Source organism: Cebidichthys violaceus, unplaced genomic scaffold (assembly GCF_023349555.1).
Source record: "Cebidichthys violaceus isolate CVI_PGR_0920_01 unplaced genomic scaffold, fCebVio1.0.p SCAF_17, whole genome shotgun sequence".
NCBI lineage: Eukaryota > Metazoa > Chordata > Actinopteri > Perciformes > Stichaeidae > Cebidichthys > Cebidichthys violaceus.
Window position 1 is genome coordinate 10523667 of NW_027176340.1, and position 21749 is coordinate 10545415.

Consider the following 21749-nt stretch of genomic DNA (forward strand, 5'->3'; position numbering starts at 1 on the left):
GCAGGCGCTGTGTCAATTCCACCAGCCATTTTTGGCAGGTGAGCGTTTTTGATCTCGGTTCTGTATAAACACAAAGTGGTTTTACAATACTGAGGCTGTGACTGCTGGGTCCTTGTACTTGCTCTCATTTAGAACAGAATATAGAATATACTGTATCACAAAATATAATTTTTTTATAATTGACTATTGATTCGCCCCAACTGCATTCCTACCTGGTGTGCTGTGACAGTGCACGTGAGGTCTAGTGAGCTTAAGACAGCCATCAATTAAGTTCTCCACAGCACATGGGAGCGGCTTTCTTTTCGCTAAAGCACACACTGCAGCAGCGTAGTAAATATGAGGAAAAAAGATGGATTGTGTGACCACATTTCCATAGCCATCCTCTTTCTAGAAAAGCTGTTGCGAGGAAGCTGCTCATGTGATACAGACAACTGGACACACTATACTCCCCCATCTGGGGCTCACCACATCAGATCACAAATTCAAATTTACTTGCACACTTGTCTGTGTGTGACATGTAATAGGGTATATATGAGAGATTATATAGTCCTGGTGTCAAGGTGAAAGTAGAATAATAAAACTGTGTGGTATGAACATGTTTCATTCATTCTGCCTTGGGATTTGGAAGAGGCATTTTAGTCAATGGACTTACAAAAATGTCACACATGAAAGAATGTTCCATATATAAAACCCTTGAGTGAATGGCTACCTCAAAAAGTCAAAATGTTTGTGAGAGAGTTCCCGATGGTGCAATTACTGTTATCAAAATAATAAGAGGTAGAAGAAGGCTGAGAGAGAGAAAGTAGAGTTAACTAGAGAGTGCCAATTAGTGGCCAATTCCTAAAATAAACCACAATCAATCATCAAGCTGGCATTTGGCTCTTCAAAAGCTGTCACATATCACAAGCTTTCACTTTTATTTCTATATTCCTCAACATGAGGTCTGTTTTCTGCCCTTTAAAACACCTGAGTATTTATAATTCCTCAATGCAATGAAATCGTTTTTGAAAATGCTTTTGTAAATGAGCAATTAAGCTAACAATAACTTTCTGTCCTGAATGAAAGACGGTGTATTTGAGACTTGGTCTATTTGGGACATACTTGCCCATGTACCTATGTAGGTTACAGGTGGTAATACATCATTAAACAGGTAGGAATTTGTTTTCTAATACACTTCTCCTGATATTATACATATAAAAAAATGTGTTGTATTCCTTAAATGACATCATTGCAAATCTCAAAACCCCAGCAGGCCCATCTCCGATGAGATATTTATACAATTAATTCATGCTACCCTACCTCCACTTAATGATTTGATAGATTTCGTCAGGACAGAATAGGGTCCCGATGAATTTCCCATTTCAATTTTCCCTTCAGCTTCCCCTCCTCTGATTTCTTTTTGAGTTTAAAAAATGGGCACACTGAGAAGAAATCCATTCGATCCATGCCCACAGGCTGCTTTCAGGGACTCCTAAACCCGTATTTCTTCTTTCCCCATAAATTTATCGGCTGTCTCACAGTCTTTTGTGCGGTTGCAAAGATGAGTGTCAAATCTCAAAGAGCTAAGACCACAGTGAAAGGTGCTCAGCACCACTTTTGGAAATATTTGCAACTTCCAACCCTCCAAGAGTGACACTGGAAAGATCGACTTAATTCAATGACATTCACAAACATCATCTGTGAGGAAGATGCTTTTACTCAACATGACGATGAAAAAAAATCTGTAATTTGGAATATTAATCAACAATTTTTCACTCAATGAAACAATAATATATACATCATAATCAAATCAATGATAAAATATTTGTACAAATATTCCCAAAAATGTTGGAATCAGACATAAATTGGGGTCGCAGTGGATCATTCTGTGTCTTAGGAACTGGAGGGCTGCCGGTTCCACCAAGAATGAAGAGTGGACCACAGACTGTAAGAGGTGGATGTAGTCACCATGACGTCACCCATTGGTTTGTAGACTATGGTTTTTAAGGCCTCGTGTTCAGCATTTTGTCCGTCGCCAACTTGTTTTTTATTTTAGGTGATCAAAATGTTACAATCAACTTTCATGAACTGAAAACATACTGTGAAAGGGTTAAAGTTCTAAAATGATGACGCAGACAACTATGCCGCGTTAGCGACCTGTCAATCACAAGGTAGCCACGCCCTAAAATATACCTTGCTTTATTGTCTATTTTACTATAAATGGGACCTGAATTTCCAATTGAACATCACTTGGTGCCAGTTCACCTCCTGTTTACTGCCTAAGTGCCCTTGAGCAAGGCACCAAACCCTAACTGCTGGCTGGGTGCACAGGCACCTCCATCACTCTCAAACCTCTCCAACTGCATGTCTATGGCTCATGTGTGTCAATGTTTGTATTTCATGTAAATGTGTAAAAATGTTACTTCCCCCAGGGATTAATATGTTCTCCTTCTAAATTCTAAGGCAGTCCAAGAAATAAGGACACATTCTGACTTTTACAAAATCGGTATTGTCTTCCAAGGCTTTCAACGATGTATGGTGTACTGAATTAATCATAAATGCAGCCTCTTTGAGAAGAAAATGTCATCAATATCTTTTCCTGTCAATATGTTGTTGTGAAAGTCTGAAAGAAATTAAAAACTCATTTGCTTTGTGTTTTTTTGGGGGGGGGGTCTGATATTATCAGAGATCCCTTTTGGTGAGCCATGCATCAAAACAGTTTTAAGGGAGTCAACATAATTAGATATGTTGACAGAGAGCACGCAGGGGATAGACTGTGGGCGCAAATACTTTAAGAAAATTCATCACAAAATAAATGTTATGAGAGGATAGCCAATGGGCCATAAATGACAGACAGGTGAGCTCACATGTATTTCCCTGTAGTGACAGAAAGATCTTACCATCACATTGGGCTGAGCTAAAAATAAATCAAATCATATACTTACTCCACAGGGCTGGAATGATATTACAAACTAGGGAGCCATTCTGGCTCTTTTCATCTTGTCTGGCTCTTTTTAGTTGACCTTTTTCAAGTTACAGATGCCCTTGGGTTAGTCTTTCGAGAAATGAAATGAATGTAAGATACAACAAATAACCTCCTTAAGTGAATGAATTGATTAATTTACAGAGAAAAGATATAACACTGTCTGATAAGTTTTGTCAAACTTGCTCACAAAAACCTATGAAGCGAGAAACTATTTTTAGCGGGATCACTTCGTAGGAAAGAAGACTTATCAAGCAAGGTGATATTGAGGTAAAAGGTAGAGAGACAAAGAGGTGTTCTCATCCTTTGGTACAATCAGCTGCATGTCTCTAGGGAGGCAAAGCTGTTTCTCCTCTGTCGCCTCCTCAGTCAACCACGCTCAAAAGGAGGGACCTTGGTGGGGAGCAGAGCGCACCATGTGATGAAGACATCCTTAGCGAGGGGGAGTGAAGGGAATGAGGTAGACTGTGCCACAAGGAATGAGGCCTACACTTCACAGCATACAGATAACTACAAGGGGACGTCAGGGGAGGCGCTGTGTTCAATATCAGCTGTGCACGTCTCAGGATGAAGGAAGGAAAGCTAGGAAGGAAAACAAGAAAGGGCTGCATGGTGAAAGACATCACAAGGTTATTCTAAAGTGATGGTTTAAAGACTCTTGAAGCTATTTGAAGATGTAGACTTCTGTGTTTTAGTGTGGCGCTTTGAAAAAAAATTGCTGATTTGCTGAAAGTTTCTTCTTGTCAAAAAGAGTGTCCCTGTGTCAATTCAACAACTTTGTGCTTATGCCTACAACAACCTTGACCTGACCATTGTTTATGACTCATTGACCTCAACTGATATATTATCCTCCTTTAGACATTTGAAAAATACTACACCGCACAGAAGAATCTCTGCTTGACGGACTCCACTGTTGCCCCTGTGCAATGACAGGGATTATGCATCTGGGGATGGGCATTCCTAAATGATTCATGCGTGACAGGCAGGAGATGCTGCGTTTTGCAGGGTATAATAAACATCCCTCGATGTCACGCAGAGCAAAATGGTATTTGTTCATTTCAGTAGCCTAGTATAGTCAGCACAGCCGTAATTTGTGCTCTTTAACAATAGTGCCATATGGTGGTGGAAGCAGCACAGTCTACTCAAGACATGCCCACATTTAAAATGAAAAGCCAAACTTTTAATGTGCCCGCAGGGTCTCTAAACATTAAGTAGGTGTACTGAAGAGAGGAGAAATTGGATTATATACTTAGCATAGTATTCTACTTGGCTGTTAGCGGGAGTAAAAAGTATATTAGTGCTGAAAGACAGACAGAAATAAAAGACTATAAATCGTCATTCAAACAAAATAAGTGGCCTCATATGATTGAATTGTATCTAAAACAAATATGTAGGCCCATATGTGACCCTGACGGGTTATGCTAGCTTCATGCAAGATCAGACCCAAGCTGGTAGTACTGCATGTCATCCTACCTCAAAACATTCTCATCCCAACTCGTCACATACTGACACTTGGTCAGACTCCATGGCAGCACTGGATAGCCAGTCCTTAGTGGAGCATCAACTATGATGCTCCACTAAGGACACAGTATATGTGGTTAAAGTTGTGTATTCAAACAAAAACACTTACTTAGGAAGCAAATCAACTTAGTTAGGTTTTGGAAAATTATCATCATGCTTGTGTTAGAAATGGATGGCATTTTCAATCTAACCATAGTACTTCATGGTACAAGCAATGTATTGTACTTTCCAATGCACCAGCACTGGGCCATGTTATTGACAAGTAGGTCAAATGATGACATTATACCTCAATAAGCAGCCATGTAAATTCAGCTGCATTCAAATTCCTGTTAAGAAATGTAACAATGCAAAGCTTATCCAGTTTGGTCTCACAAAATGGTGTAGGAATGACACAAGCATTTCTAAGTCATCTAGCATGCAATAACAATGCCATTTTTGCTTTTTGCGTGTCATTTTACGCCATGTAGTCTGTACTGACTGCAATATAAATGCAAATGCACACATATGCTATGCTCAGACCAAGTGACAGTAAAATAAGTGCGAAAAACTTCCTATGACAGGTGGGAGAGGAGGTGGAATGGTCAATCAAACACAGGACTTTCAACCAGGAGACCAACGTTTGAGACCAAATGTCGTGTCCCAAAGTATTTATTTTGAAGTTCCGTTAGTCATGTTTGTACTAATGTTACGTACAATGACAAGCAAAACGCCTAAAATTCATTATCAGGAATGGCGGAATGTCCTTGAAATGTATTGTGATTTGTATTTATACACCTTCCAATGAGCTTAAGTTGGCATATCTCAGCTGAACTGTAAAACTAGCATCTTTTCATTCTCTGCAAAATGAAAAAAAAAAGTCACCCAAAGGCTCATATTTTAATACATCTTGATTTATTCCATCAATGTGACTTTCAGGGGACATACAGTGGCTTGCAAAAGTATTCATACCCCTTGAACTTTTCCACATTTTGTCACATTACACGCCACAAACATAAATATATTTTATTGGAATTTTATGTGAAAGACCAACACAAAGTGTCACACAATTGTGAAGTACAAAGAAAATTATACATGATTTTAAATTTTTTTCACAAATAAAAAACTGAAAAGTGCAGTGTGCAAAATTATTCAGCCCCCTTTTCTCTGAGTGCAACCAATTGCCTTCAGAAGTTGCCTGATGACTGCTGAATGATTGAATGTTGACCTAATGACTAAATAGAGTCCACCTGTGTGTAATCTAATCTCAGTACAAATACAGCTGTTCTGTGATGGCCTCAGAGGTTTGTTAAGAGAATATTGGGGAGCAAACAGGACCATGAAGTCCAAGGAACACACCAGACAGGTCAGAGATAAAGTTGTGGAGAAGTTTAAAGCAGGGTTAGGCTATAAAAAGATTTCCCAAGCTTTGAACATCTCACGGAGCACTGTTCAATCCATTATCCGGAAATGGAAAGGGTATGGCACAACTGCAAACCTACCAAGACACGGCCGTCCACCTAAACTTACAGGCCGAACAAGGAGAGCACTGACGAGAGATGCAGCCAAGAGGCCCATGGTGACTCTGGACGAACTGCAGAGATCCACAGCTCAGGTGGGGGAATCTGTCCACAGGACAACTATTGGGCATGCACTCCACAAATCTGGCCTTTATGGAAGAGTGGCAAGAAGAAAGCCATTGTTAAAAGAAAACCATAAGAAGTCCTGTTTGCAGTTTGCCAGAAACCATGTGGGGGACACAGCAAACATGTGGAAGAAGGTGCTCTGGTCAGATGAGACCAAAATTGAACTTTTTGGCCTAAATGCAAAACGTTATGTGTGGCGGAAACCTAACACTGCACATCACCTTGAACACACCATCCCCACTGTCAAACATGGTGGTGGTAGCATTATGCTCTGGGGGTGCTTCTCTTCAGCAGGGACAGGGAAGTTGGTCAGAGTTGATGGGAAGATGGATGGAGCCAAATACAGGGCAATCTTGGAAGAAAACCTGTTGGAGTCTGCAAAAGACTTGAGACTGGGGCGGAGGTTCACCTTCCAGCAGGACAATGACCCTAAACATAAAGCCAGGGCTACAATGGAATGGTTTAAAACAAAACATATTCATGTGTTGGAATGGCCCAGTCAAAGTCCAGACCTAAATCCCATCGAGAATCTGTGGCAAGACCTGAAAACCGCCGTTCACAAACGCTCTCCATCTAATCTGACTGAGCTTGAGCTGTTTTGCAAAGAAGAATGGGCAAAAATCTCAGTCTCTAGATGTGCAAAGCTGGTAGAGACATACCCCAAAAGACTTGCAGCTGTAATTGCAGCAAAAGGCGGTTCCACAAAGTATTGACTCAGGGGGGCTGAATACTTTTGCACACTGCACTTTTCAGTTTTTTATTTGTGAAAAAAAATTTAAAATCATGTATAATTTTCTTTGTACTTCACAATTGTGTGACACTTTGTGTTGGTCTTTCACATAAAATTCCAATAAAATATATTTATGTTTGTGGCGTGTATTGTGACAAAATGTGGAAAAGTTCAAGGGGTATGAATACTTTTGCAAGCCACTGTATCACTCCACAAACCCCAGGTATTTAAAAAGTTCAACAGCCAAAATGTTAAAGCATTCATAGATGAAAAGCCAAGTTGGTCATCATAGCCAATAATGATGGTTGCGTGGCAGCGTATTTGCCAACTTCCGCACACCATAGCCATAGCCAAAATTATGTCAAAAGATTACTCACCCCGAGCTCACTTTAAAAGTGTGGAAACGTCCTTAAAATTTAGCATCCTGACAAATGGGCATTAATCAACAAAGTTCACTTTTTTCAGTCAAAAGTGTCTGGATGCTAACTCTTCTAAACCACCATTCTGTTTGGTGGTTCATGTTGCTTTTCCATGAATTCTATTTGTAAAATTCTATTAGATGGAATGGATTCCTGAGATGGCACATGCTGTTATAGCTGCATGGACGGAAATGGATTTGCAAACATGAATTTGTTTGGTACTATGTGTAATTTAGTTAATTGTTGAGACAGCAACAATAACTTTACAACATCATTTTTCAACCAGCGGTTATGGCATCAATGCCAGCTAGGCAGATATTAAGCTATGCCTATCATAACAGAAGGCCTTTCCTTTACAGCCGTCTGACGGCAGCAGGTGTCTGTTCCATCTGCAGTCTCTAACTGGAGTGATGTTGTGCACTGTTAAGTCACAATAAAGCAGGGCAGATCCGCTGGTTAAATTTTAGCATCAGACTGTTAGTATAATAACCACAGAGCCCCTCCGTGCTTATGTGTACATCAAACGTGTTGTTTTGATTAACCATTCTTCACAGTTTCTTGCACATCAACAGTTTTCGAAACTGTCGGTGCGTCCTGACAGGGAGAGCTCCTATAATGCTTGAATAATAGTCTTTCTGATCCCACCCTGTGCCCAAGTGCACCACAGGTGCGCCAAGGGAGCCTGACCACAAAACTACCAAAAGTCTGTTTGGCACGCTCCCAACAAACTTGGCAAGGCGCAGTTGACTGCGATCTGGCCGCGCCGCTGGGTTCACGAGCCCGCGGTGTCCTCTTGTGCGCACAGAGCAGCAGAAACCACTGACTTGTGGAGGTAAAGAGATAAAATCAAACGCTCTGTGCAGAGATAGTACTGACAGCTGCTGATTCGGAAGACAGACCGGATAGACATCTGAAACATGAAGCATCGTGAATAACATTATGAATAAAACACCACGCAGGCTGTGGTAATCATCCAGTTGTTTTTTCATGTGCTTCTTATTTTTTTACCTCTTCCTTTCAGTTTTTTCGTTTTGACTGCTTCAGCAGCAGCTGAACTAGTTGCAGGTTTAAATATCTTCAATCATGTGTTATAGTTAGAAATTATTTTTTCTTTGTGTGGCGTGAGAGCGCCTGTCAATTGTGAGTCTCATGATTAAAAAACGTGAGAGTTGGCAGCTCTGAAAACGGGCGTTGTCTTACTCTTCTTGTTAATGTTGGGGCAGACTCTAATGCTATCTTCCTGTTTGTCCTCCTCTTACACATTTAACATCTAAGGGAAGTTGCAGAACCACTTGCGCCTGTTGTCGCAACACAGTTCCCTGCATGGACTCTGTATACCCATGACTATGGTGTTTGTCGTCCGCATCTTATCTGCAGCCAGGTGGTTGTGGTTGAATTAAAGTTAAGATTAGGAGTCTGTTGTATAGAAAAAAATACTTAAAGTATAGTTTATTATGACACTGTATCTATTTAATGAAAATAGTTTGCCAAGCAAATCTAGCCTACAGTTAAAAAAACATAAGCCTAATGATAGTATAAAAACGTTTGCTCATGCTAGGTACCTGCTAATGAAGCACAAGCAGTGTCATTACAGTAAAAATGTTGATCTGTTGTGGAGGAGCAGTGAAAAGGGTAAAGAAATTTAGGAGTAACAAGATCCTTTTAGTTGATTTCAAAAGCTTGACAGTGTAAGGCTGGGGTTCAGAAAATGTTAAATAGTGCTTGTCTTTGGTTACAGAATAAATGTTTGCACACCCTGAAAAGTGATCGAATTATAACCGTAACGTTTTACATATTCTCAAATTCCCTTACTGTGTAGTTTAAGAGGAAACGATAACATAAAACTGTTTTATTAATGTATAACCATTTGCTACGGTGCCACCTACTTTTTTTTTTTGTCAGGGTGCAGACAGTGAATCCTGGTTGTAGCTGATAAACAGTATCTCTCGCCAAAATATTGCATCCTGGAGCCTTTTAGCGGAAGGAATATGAGCAGATGATATGATGCAACCATCAGATGCTTATGTTTTATTTACTGTGTGAAATCTGCGGGTATGAAAACAGGCTTACTTATGAGGCTACAGCCTTGGCGCGCATCGGCTGCCCCACTGATGATTGTCTGGTGAATGTCAACTGAATAAGGTACTAAATGAGCTTGAGGGTAAAATTGGCTTGTTTTTAATGCAGCCTCAAATGAGATGCAGTATGGCTGCTAATATGATTGCAAGTTTATGCCACAACCCAGTTGAAGCTAATTGTAGAAAGATGGCAGCAAGAGATTTCACTGTTTGTCTGATTCTGAATCTAAATTAATGAAAGATCCAAAACTTTTAAGTAAAAGGAAAACAGACATTTTTTTCTGACAAAACTCTGACAGCATGGAAGGAAGAGACAAAAAAAAATCTGAAATTCTTTAGCATAGACTAATTGATGCACAGACAGCCAGTTCAATATTAGGTAGAGAAATCCTTGAGGAAGCCCATGGGTTGTTTATTTTTGCATCAATTATCACCCCAGGGTTTAGCTCAAAGACAGACATTAAATAATTCATCTGCTCTTTGAATTCATTTCATAATTTTTTTTCCCCTCAATGGGCTCCAATCCAACCAGTTGTATTAGTGCTGTATTCTGCTCCCAGTCAGCAACTGAATGATGGTAGTAGGAAGGAGTGATAAGGAGCGGCAAGGGGTCACACAATAAAAAAAAATGATATATTAATTTCCAAATACAATTATCTCAGACCAAAGTCTATATTGCTATTATGAACAAGATAGAAAAAAGATGTGGGCAACAGTTGATGCACTATATTGTCACAAAATAAAACTGAGAAAGTTGTGAAACATTTTTGCACAAAATCAATGGAATCAGTTGTGATGCTGATAGCACACTAGGACATTACGTGTGATGAGCAGGAAGGTGACACAGAAGCTAAATCAGAGAGTAATGGAGACTCATATCAAGGACCCTAGAACATTCCCCCCGGGGCCCGAGTGATGCTAAAAGACGACATGGCAAACACTTCAGAATACAACTGACAGATCTGACAAAATTGGCATCTTCTCTAAGAGCTGAGAATCAGGCCACTGTGTTTAAGTCACTCTGTGTTGAGTCTGGCCAAGATGTTCTCCTCAAATCCCGAACAAGTACAGGACACGGAGGGAACCGCCGCTCCCTAGCAAGCCATCAAACCCCGCCACCCAAACAAGCCTCTCCACACACAAGCACGCAAACTTCATGCATGCATACAGTCGCAGAAACTCTTCCTATTGCTACACCGAACTGCTGTGTCTGCAGGTGTTGCTGTCTTTGGGCTTGGCTCGTACGCCATTAATCCCACCCATTTATAAACGAGCACCTAAATATACACAGCGCTTAATTAAAGTCGGGCATCCATTATTGAAGCGAATCCCAGTTTTATGGGATGAGAAGGTAATTAGTCCCTCTACACCTTAGCGCTCATCTCTGCTTCTTGGGGTTATAAATACCAGCCATGCCGCCTCATGAAGGGTATCCTTTGAATTACATTCTCACACTTTAAAAAAGGTAAGAAGAAAGGATTTCTTCAGTTACGTGACATGATGTTTAAACACAAGGGCTATTGAGATGTTCTTCGTCCAGTGGACGAGTCGCAACCCAACGATCATATGATACAGAGACAAACACAACAACCTTAGATGTCTCGGACACTATGCACAGATCAACTAGAAGCTGGCGTCCCAAGGTCAGGCTCCACTCAAAGGAGACAAATAACCTTTCCTTGTAATCTTTGGAATGTGGCATAGAAATCACTTTGGGTAATAACAAATAATGACCCTATCTCTACTATTGGGAAAAGAGGTATTGATTTCTTTCCCCCACTAAAGCCGGATATTATGACCTTAGCTTTACAGGGATGGATATGTCAGTGTTTGCAGGATGAAATATCTATTTTATGTGATTGGTGGTGATGGGTCAGAAGTCTATCCCTCAAGTGGTGAAAATCACAATATACCGAATCAATTATACTGTAATAAGACCACATGTTTTATGCTGAACATGTGTCTTTCAAGTCCACTACTTCATACACAAAAGACTTAAATTAAAGTATATAGTTTGGTTGGAACCAAGGTTATTACATATATTAAACTAAAACAAAAACCAGCAGTGAAAAATAGTTAATAAACTGAAACTAAATAAAAACTATATCCCTTAAGAAAACCCAAGACCGAACTGAAATGATATCACCAGGTTGAAGAAAAACTATTATTTCTGTTTCAGACTGATGCTATAACATATTACTTCCAAATAACTGTAACTGTAAATTATAAGGTGATTGAACACGTCTCAACGAATAAGTATCAGATTTTTTTTTTCTACATTTTAAACATCATATTGAGTGTCTTATTAGTATCTTATTATAGAAACAAATGTTTTTCTTTTTATTAATTCAAGCAACACTTCTATCACCAATTGATTATGGTGATGTTTCATATACAGTTGTGGTCAAAAGTTTACATACACTTGTAAAGAACATAATGTCATGGCTCTCTTGAGTTTCCAGTTATTTCTACAACTCTGATTTTTCTCTGATAGAGTGATTGGAACAGATACTTCTTTGTCACAAAAAACATTCATGAAGTTTGGTTCTTTCATGACTTTATTATGGGTTAACAGAAAAAGTGATCAAATCTGCTGGGTCAAAAATATACATACAGCAACATGAATTAGCAATTTTGGTGACTTAGAAAGTTGTGTCAATGAAATGAGCTTCATAGCATGGCCTCTTAACTTCTTGTGAGTGATTATGAGTGACTACAGCTGGTGTCTTCTCTGAGGCCATTTAAATAGGGCTCATTGGATACAAACGCCCACAAACGCTACAATGGGAAAGTCAAAGGAGCTCAGCATGGATCTGAAAAAGCGAATCATTGACTTGAACAAGTCAGGAAAGTCACTTGGAGCCATTTCAAAGCAGCTGCAGGTCCCAAGAGCAACAGTGCAAACAATTGTTTGTAAGAATAAAGTGCATGGCACTGTTTTGTCACTGCCACGATCAGGAAGAAAACGCAAGCTATCACCTGCTGCTGAGAGAAAATTGGTCAGGAGGGTGAAGAGTCAACCGAGAACCACCAAAAAGCAGATCTGCCAAGAATTAGAAGCTGCTGGAACACAGGTGTCAGTGTCCACAGTCAAGCGTGTTTTGCATCTCCATGGACTGAGAGGCTGCCGTGCAAGAAGGAAGCCCTCGCTCCAAAAGCGGCACCTTAAGGCTCGACTGAAGTTTGCTGCTGATCACGTGGACAAAGATAAGACCTCTGGAGGAAAGTTCTGTGGTCAGACGAAACAAAAATCGAGCTGTTTGGCCACAATGTCCAGCAATATGTTTGGAGGAGAAAAGGTGAGGCCTTTAACCCCAAGAACACCATGCCTACCGTCAAGCACGGTGGTGGTAGTATTATGCTGTGGGGCTGTTTTGCTGCCAATGGAACTGGTGCTTTACAGAGAGTAAATGGGATAATGAAGAAGGACGATTACCTTCAAATTCTTCAAGATAACCTAAAATCATCAGCCCAAAGGTTGGGTCTCGGGCGCAGTTGGGTGTTCCAACAGGACAATGACCCCAAACACACATCAAAAGTGGTAATGGAATGGCTAAATCAGGCTAGAATTAGGGTTTTAGAATGGCCTTCCCAAAGTCCTGACTTAAATCCCATTGAGAACATGTGGACAATGCTGAAGAAACAAGTCCATGTCAGAAAGCCATCACATTTAACTGAACTGCACCAATTCTGTCAAGAGGAGTGGTCAAAGATTCAACGAGAAGCTTGCCAGAAGCTTGTGGATGGCTACCAAAAGCGCCTAATTGAAGTGAAAATGGCCAAGGGACATGTAACCAAATATTAGCACTGCTGTATGTATATTTTTGACCCAGCAGATTTGATCACTTTTTCTGTTAACCCATAATAAAGTCATGAAAGAACCAAACTTCATGAATGTTTTTTGTGACAAAGAAGTATCTGTTCCGATCACTCTATCAGAGAAAAATCAGAGCTGTAGAAATAACTGGAAACTCAAGAGAGCCATGACATTATGTTCTTTACAAGTGTATGTAAACTTTTGACCACAACTGTATGCATGCAATTATATCTTCTGTTAAAATGTCAGATTCAGTGTACCATGCTGCATTACGATCATCACATCAATGCAGTATGTATGAGATACCGTGTTTGTCCTCCTTATACAGAAAGGAACATTAATCTATGTTGTCTACTGACTCCAAAAACTCTCAATATCTGCAACGTCCGATCTTGAGAACAAATTATGTTGGTCATTCCTAGAACCCTCACCGTTTTTTGGACCATCTTGCTCTTGGTGTGAGCTACAGAAACTTTTGAAACTAGATTATTGCGGAAGCATTCAAGATTTTAAGTACAGGATTAAGGATCACATAAGTACTGAATGACAATTCTTTGAGTGGCGCACTTTGCTGGTTTGTTTTAAATCGTCTCTTTTATGTTACCATTTTAATGATTTTATGTTCTTGACTTTTTGCCGTTTTATTTTTAGGTCTGTTATCTGTGTCTTTATGTGGTGAAAGTTGTACGCTGCCATCTTGAACAGGACCGCCCTGTAAAAGATATTAAATATCTCAATGGGATTATCCTGGATAAATAAAGGTTAAATTAATAATATAAATATACTAAAACTAGACCTTTCTGAAAAACTGAAACTAAACGAATATTAAATTGTAAATTCAAAGCAAAATTCAAATAAAAACTAGTTCAAAATTCAAAACTATTATAACCTTGATGGAAACACAATTCAGAAGCCAATATGTTATTATTGTTGAGAAGCTTTTTCTAACATGCAATATCGTCTGATTATTAGAAAATGTTTTTGGATATTCTTGTTTAGTTTTCTTCTTACTTAGGCAGGGGTTGCAAGGTTACACAGTTGAAGCTATAAGATTTTTTTTGTAATCCTCTTGTAATGCTTCAATATTGCTCTAAGCAGATTGCTTGTCTATTAAATGTTGCATGTAAAAATACAATTGTATGACCTGACCATGAAGTTGCAAATTCTCCCTGTGTGTCCTTCTGGCCTAAGGTTAATAAATATAATATCAATATGATGTACTATGTCTTTCTTAATAAAATGCATGCACGCAGATTTTATTAGGATTTCTTGAAAACATGATTGCAAAGAACTGAATGTTTTGCTGTTAAATGTCCGTCAGCCGATCCCTCTTCATTGAAACTAACAGAGATGAAGGCGGTGGTCAAAAGGCCAAACTCTATTACATTGTCAGTTCTGCGTATTATCAATATAATTTGAATGTATCCTCTGCACACTTGAGAGTGAACAGTATTTGACAGTAATTTCAATAGCCTATTAAGGATTCTGTCCAGTACCATATTTCAGCATTTTCTCACAATGAACTTTTCATCCATAACCTTTCAGTTCAGATGTTGAACTCTGATAACAACAAAGTGCCTCATCATGAATTATCTTACGGTAATGCATCAATCATAATATTTACAGACATAGTGCACCGTGAAAGCTTATTCGGGTTAAGGGATAACATTTACATAATAAATTGCCCTAGTTATGGGAACATCTTGGTGCTGCTGCTTTGATTCTTATTATCAAGATAAAAGCTTGTTGGTGCATTGTCCAGGGATATGGTATATAGTGTACATTCAAAAATACAACAAACAAATACATTGGGATCTGATCGGCGATACATGCCGAGGTGGCCTGGTTCGCATTGAGTTTGGATGTCAGTTAGGTGTGGACAGCATGTGGGCGTGATCTTCCTTTGCAGCTATTCTTCAATAAAACAAGATTACTGCAGGGAGGAAGAGTAAGCAGCAAAAGTAACTGGGGGCTTTTATTGTGTAAAATGTAAAATAAATGAAACGTCTTCATCTACCATTTTGCAGCCGCTTCTTTGAGCACAAAATATATCCGAACACTATTTGATCAGGCAGGTCGCATTGAATTGTCATCTGTAGACACAAATATACAGATACTGCTGAGGTCCGAAGCTGCGCATCTGATCACAAAAGCCGCGTTGAAAAGACCAGTGTAACCACAGCAATAGAATGACTATGGCCCTCAGGCTTAATAAAGTCAACATATGCTCATGTAGTGAAAGAAGAAAAGCAAACTTTCCTAAGAGTGAAGGACAGTAGCCGAGGTACCAAGAGTTCAGGGTTTAGCCTTTTAAAACTGGATGATTGAATTTCTTGGCAGGGGATTCATTAAAATGATAATTCTTATTTATGAAGCCCTTTAAAAAATTAAAATACTCTCCATGTACTACTTCCTATTAATTAACTTTTTTTTCCTCTAATTTTCTTTCTTTCTCCTCTCTACTTTTTACTTTACTTCCCACTGAACTTGACACACTAATAGGTTATGAATAATTCTGTTTCAGTTTAGACGGCAATTAGCCACAACGCCCGAGGCCATTCTTCTTCCTCTCTTGTGGAGTGGTGATTTAAGACCCAGCTGAGTTAGGGTGCTCCAACTATCCCACGACTACATCGTTCACTTCTTCCCACCCAACGCTGAAACAAGAAACTGTTAACTGAGAAAATCCCCTGCCCTTGATAAAGTGTGTCACTGACTAAATTGTGGGGGAGCCCTTAAACTAAGGCATGGGATTGGTCATCAAATAGAACAGAACAGAAAGTAGAGGAAGTCGAAACCCCCCCCAAATAAAAAATAAAGAGAAAGGTTAAAACCACAGGCAGTTCTCAAAGGCCCAAAATGTGATAATGGAGTAATATTGTCAAACGGTGTCTCTCTCTGGTGTTTCACTGAAAAATGTCACCATTGTTAATTAGCCATAGGAGCACATGGAGAACAGCATGTCTCTGCTGCTGGAATTGATACATCAGAGGCAAGAGAAGCAGCTGTCGTTAGGGGGAATTAAATACAATAATTACAGCACAGACTGAGCAATAGGCTACAGGCGCACAACGTCCTCTCGTGATTGAATGAGATATCATGGTCACCGATAATGATAATAGTTTTATCACAAAGGCAATAAGGTTTGAAGGAAAGCAAAGAATCATCAGTATTAAGTCCATGTGATTGACAGATGAACAGAAAGACACACCACAAGCAAAGTAACGTGTTTTGTCTAAAAATGTAAATCCAGGAAATGTAGAGGACACTGTACGTCTCCTCCAACGCTGAACACGCTGTTACAGCAAATCAACATCATTTCATCAAATAGAATTTTCAATTGGATCGATTTCTTGACCCTGCTTACACACCCCTAGGATTTGGAGACAAGTCTATTTCTGCTCGGTCCATTGCTGAAGGAAGTAATAACCTTCTAATGGCAGACATTCCACATCCAGATAACCACTGAAATTGAATCAATCGTTCAGTCGCTGAAGGCCTATTGGTCTGCAAAATTTAGAATTTCTATTTCATGGGGGCGATGACATCTAACATAATTCCATGAAAGCATGAAAGTGATATGCTGCACAGAAGGTTTAAAGCTATTGCTAATGTTTAACTCTGGCCCCTAGTTGGGTTACTACATGTACAGTGAAATTAAAATATACAGCTTTCAGTATCAAAAAAACACAATACACTACAAATATGAAAAGACATTGAAATACATGTCCCACAATACACAGAAAGTCATGACAGCAGGACAAAAGGAAGCCACAGTGGAGACGGCAAACAGATAATTATTACTGTATCAACCTCTGTGTAAAATATCTTTGGGACTCATTGGGTGATTATTGCACTTGTTGTCTGTAGTGCCATTGTTTTCTTCTCTCAGCCAACATCCATCCGAGTGGCGTGTCTTTTTTCAAATGCTTTGACACAGAATGATGGACGTGCAGCAGAAAGAGCTGGTGGGCATTCTGTAATTCATACCAGGCGTGTGTAACACAGCTGATCGCCAGTATTGGAACAATCAAATTAATTAAACATTCCTTTTACCCCAACACAAGAATGCTAGAGTCTGTCCTACTTCAACACCGCAAATGGGAGTGAAGAGTACATAGATGATGAGCACGTGCAGATATATCCTTCGTAGGCTGGCTGGGCTCAGCCTTAGAGATAGGGTGAGGAACTCCAACAATCAAAGGAAGCTCGGAGTAGAGCCGCTGTTCCTTTGCGTCAAACAGGGTCAACTGATGTGGTTCGGGACTCTGATCAGGATGCCTCCTGGACGCCTCTCTTTGGAGGTTTTCCTGCCACAGCCAACTGGCAAGAGGTCCAGGGTTACACCCAGAACTCTGCTGGAGAGATTATATATCTTGTCTGGCCTGGGAACGCCTCAGGGTTCCCCAGGAGGAGCTGGAAAGTGTTGCTGGGGAGAAGGTTGTCTAGAATAGCCTGCCTAAGCCTGCCGCCCCCACAATCTTTATTTGGAGTTGTGTTTCTTGCAACTTTGAGAATGTAAGTCTAATTTTCAGTCTGGATTAACTCTGTAATTGGTCTCTCCTAAAGGATATATCTGGATCTGTAGCTGCTAAATGTTCCACTATGTTGACCAGTTAGTCATTAACTCATCGGCCTGCTGTTTGGTGCCAGGCTTTTTCAATGAAAACAGCTGGACGAATAACAACTTTATGAGCGCTATGGGAGTGAACCAAAACAGAGGAGTTGAGGGCTGGACAGCTAAACAATGAGCTAAAACTCGTTATAAATCTGAGTGAAGCTGAGATTCTCTTATTCTCCGTAAGTTAATGACTACGAGCAAACTCTTTCACGTTATCACATTGTTTCCACAGTGCCATTTGATGCATTTTCTAAAATATTGATTATATCCGTATTAAGCGAGGTAGTGAAGCTTCACTTGTTCATTTTTAATATGAGAATCGGATAAATACGTGTTCAATAAATACGTCATTCAACATGATGCTATTTGCATTGCTCAAAACACTTTTTTCCTTAACAAAATTACTTGTTACATTTTGGAAAAACAGCATATCCAACACCAGTTTTAAAACATCACCCCTCTGGCAACTCACATAAAACTAGAAACCTAACACTATTTTGAGTAATCAAGACAGCCCTGTCTCCTGCTGTAGGCCTGCACAGAATCCAGGTCTTCCATCTCTGTCCTACTTGTCCAAACCTATAACTTTGAAGGGTCCCTCTACATGCAAACCATGCCCCACCAGAAACACATTGAATTCAATACGCAGACACCACTAAACGGATATTTCCTAAAGAGCAGTGATGGTACTCACACATAACAGTAAGAAAAACATTCCCTGAAGCCAGGACAACCTTCTCCCGCGTTGCCCGGTCGTAGATGCCCACATGGCATTCGTAAGGTCCGTTGTCTGAGATCCGTACCTCTGGGAGCCTGTCAAATACAAGAGCATATGAGTTGATAATAATCTTCGCATTTTAGCAATATTGACACACTGATGCAAAAACAAAAGCATTTGAAGTGTATTGGTGAGCATTAACATTGATTGATATGATTTTGATGACTTATTCAACAAGCTTCTGTATAATTTTGAAATATCACACACGCCGACAGTGAGACATTTAAAAAATCATAGTGAAAGTTGAAGACTTAATTGTCGCGTCTGTAACAATATTATTGTGTTGGAAAAGCACTTTGTGTCTTGGTATCTTTGTATATTGATTCTGCTTTGGACTTTCGTAAGCTCCTAGTAAACAATCCTAACAGGGACGTGCGGTCAGGGGAGGCAGGTACCTGTCATCATGACAAGTAAAAAACAAATAATGCTAAAAAAAAATATTAATATTTCTCTACTGATCTGTGCTATAAATGTAATTTCTGTATGATTCCAATCATTTTTATAATCAAAACCGCTGAATTAGTGCATGTCCTGTTCAGACAGAGGAGACACGTGAGGTGAGGCAGCGACGAGCCTCACCTCAGATTGCTAAATCCCTCACAAACTGGGTTGACCTCGTGCCTTTTGCTTTCTCATTGTTTGTCACCACTGTAATATTTGTAGACACTTTTATTATATGTCCTTTCTTTACATAGAATAGGTCATGTATTTCACATATGTGTAGAACATATTTAGTGTTGCTGATCTGACATTAAACTGCAGTGAAAAAGCACAGAGGAGAGGCAAACACTACTCTGCCTCAAAGAAGAGGGCGTGCGAGAGCCCACGGGTCGGGTTCATGCTTGTTCTGTCGTTGCTCTTCTTCTACACTTTTTGTCTTATATTTTGCTTTGACCACAAAAATGTAAGATTATATATCTAAGCTTAAACATGTCTCAAAAAACAAGGAAATATGACCAAATCAACAGCAACGTCGGACAGGTAAAGTAACCTTTTATGTGTTTGTTGTTCTCTTTATACATCCGTAGTTGTTACACAGATTATCGTGGAATCTCACGATGTTTGCGGGTGGTGCCCGCGAGCGCTCGGCTTCTGAAACGCTCCCGGTGGGGCAGATCGCGGCGAACACGCTCCCGGTGGAATCAAATATGTACCTTACCTATGTATGTGTGTGTGTGTGTGTGTGTGTGTGTGTGTGTGTGTGTGTGTGTGTGTGTAAATAATGCTGATGTGAAAAACAACCTGTAGTCAATGTGCAAGCTACCAATTGAATGGTGATTTAAGATACTCTATTGGGTTCATAGGGGGCCAGCCTGTCTCTGTGCAGGGTGACTTTCCTTCCTCGTGGTGGCAGCTGGACCCTGTACACTACCTCTCCCAGTGTCTCCAGGACTCGGCAGGGTCCCACCCACTCACTATCCAGCTTTGGGCACCTGCCCTTCTTTCTTTGCGGGATATACACCCAGACCAGCTCCTCGACTTCGAAATGTCGTCCTCTGACGTGTACGTCGTAGTTCCTCTTTTGCCTTGCACTTGCACTGCGCAGCTGGTTCCTGGCAAACTCGTGGGCAGACTCCAAGCGGTGCTGGAGTTTCCTAGCATAGTCGAGCCCCGGGGGACCTGCAGGGGCGTCAGGAGGTTTCCCCACCATCATCTCAGCTGGCGTCCGAATTTCCCTGCCTAGCATGAGAAGGGCAGGAGAACAGGAAGTGGAGTCCTGTACAGCAGACCTGTAAGCCATCAGCACCAGAGGTACATGATCGTCCCAGTCACGTTGGTGTTTAGCTGTCACTATGGCCAGCTGCTGCGCCAGCGTGCAATTAAACCTCTCGACCAGTCCATCGCTCTGTGGATGGAGGGGTGTGGTGCACCCCTTGTGGGAGCCGAGTTTGTCACACATGGCAGCGAAGACACGGGACTCAAAGTTTCTGCCTTGGTCTGTGTGGATGACTTCAGGGGCCCCGAATCTGCTGAACATCCCCCCACCAGAGCGTCCACTATAGTCTCCGCCTCCTGGTCTGGTAGGCAGTAAGCTTCAGGCCACTTAGTAAAATAGTCCATGGCTGTGAGAATGTAACGGTTACCTCTCTCTGAGTGGGGAAAGGGTCCGAGAACATCAATCCCCACCCTCTCCATGGGACACCCAGCTGGGAACTGTTGGAGCTGGGCATGAGATCTGTCTGCAGGGCCTTTCCGTGCAGTGCAGCTGTCGCAGCAGGCGGCAGTAGTCCTCCACATCCCGCCTATGTTGGCCCCAGTAGAACCTCTGGCGGAGGCGGCGGAGAGTCTTAGTAACCCCGAAGTGACCAGATCCCGGAGCTCCGTGCATCGCCTGGACCACTGTCTCTCTGAGCCCTGGGCACCACCACCTGCCACTGTGTTTCTCCCGTCGCTGGCTCTTTCCACCCCCTCTGCAGCACACCATCCCGCAGGCGCAGTGCTTGAAAAATTGACCAGAGTCCCTTTGTGGCTCGAGAACACAAGGCAACCTCTCCCCAAGCTGGTCGCTGCCGGGCTTCCACCCAAGTGAGCACTGGCCTTATGTCGACGTCCTCTTCCTGTCTGCACCCCCACTCTGTTACGTCCACAGCTGTCAGTCCGTGGCCTGCTGGCATGCCCTCTGGTCCCACTGCAGCACATTTCACATCAGGTTGCAGCCGCTCTTTCTCCTGCGCCTCTCTTTTCTCACAGTAGCTGCAGCCATCAGCGCTGCAGGGACGGCGTGAAAGTGCGTCTGCGTTTCCGTGGCGTGCCCCTGGTCTGTGGACCACAGTGAAATCATACGCCTGCAGCTCCTCAATCCAGCGTGCCAGCTGGCCTTCTGGCTTTCTGAAAGACATGAGCCACTGTAAGGCAGAGTGGTCGGTCCTAACTGTGAAATGGAGGCCCCCAAGGTAATATTTGAAATGTCGGATGGCACTGACCACAGCAAGCAGCTCCCGCCTTGTGACACATTAGCGACGTTCAGCCTTGTTGAACTGTCTGCTGTGATAAGCCACCACTCTCTCTCCTTCAGGAGTCACTTGGGCCAGCACAGCACCTGCGCCTGCATTACTCGCGTCTGTGTCAAGGATAAAAGGCAGGGTGGGGTCAGGCGGTGAGAGGACTGGGGCTCTCTGCAGTGAAGTGAAAGCTGCATGGCACTCCTCTGTCCAATCAAACACCACCCAAATAACAGTTCCATTTTTCCCGTTCTCTACA

At 41.3% G+C, this 21749-nt stretch overlaps 1 protein-coding gene across 2 annotated transcripts in view; it reads right to left on the bottom strand.

The window, feature by feature from the left end:
- The window catches only part of igsf21a (immunoglobin superfamily, member 21a), a 194875-nt gene that overhangs the window by 51979 nt on the left and 121147 nt on the right, over positions 1-21749 (bottom strand). For both annotated transcript variants that reach the window (XM_068712572.1, XM_068712571.1), the window contains exon 4: positions 18465-18583. In XM_068712572.1, coding sequence (XP_068568673.1) covers positions 18465-18583 — 119 coding nt within the window. The remainder of the gene's footprint in view (positions 1-18464; positions 18584-21749) is intronic.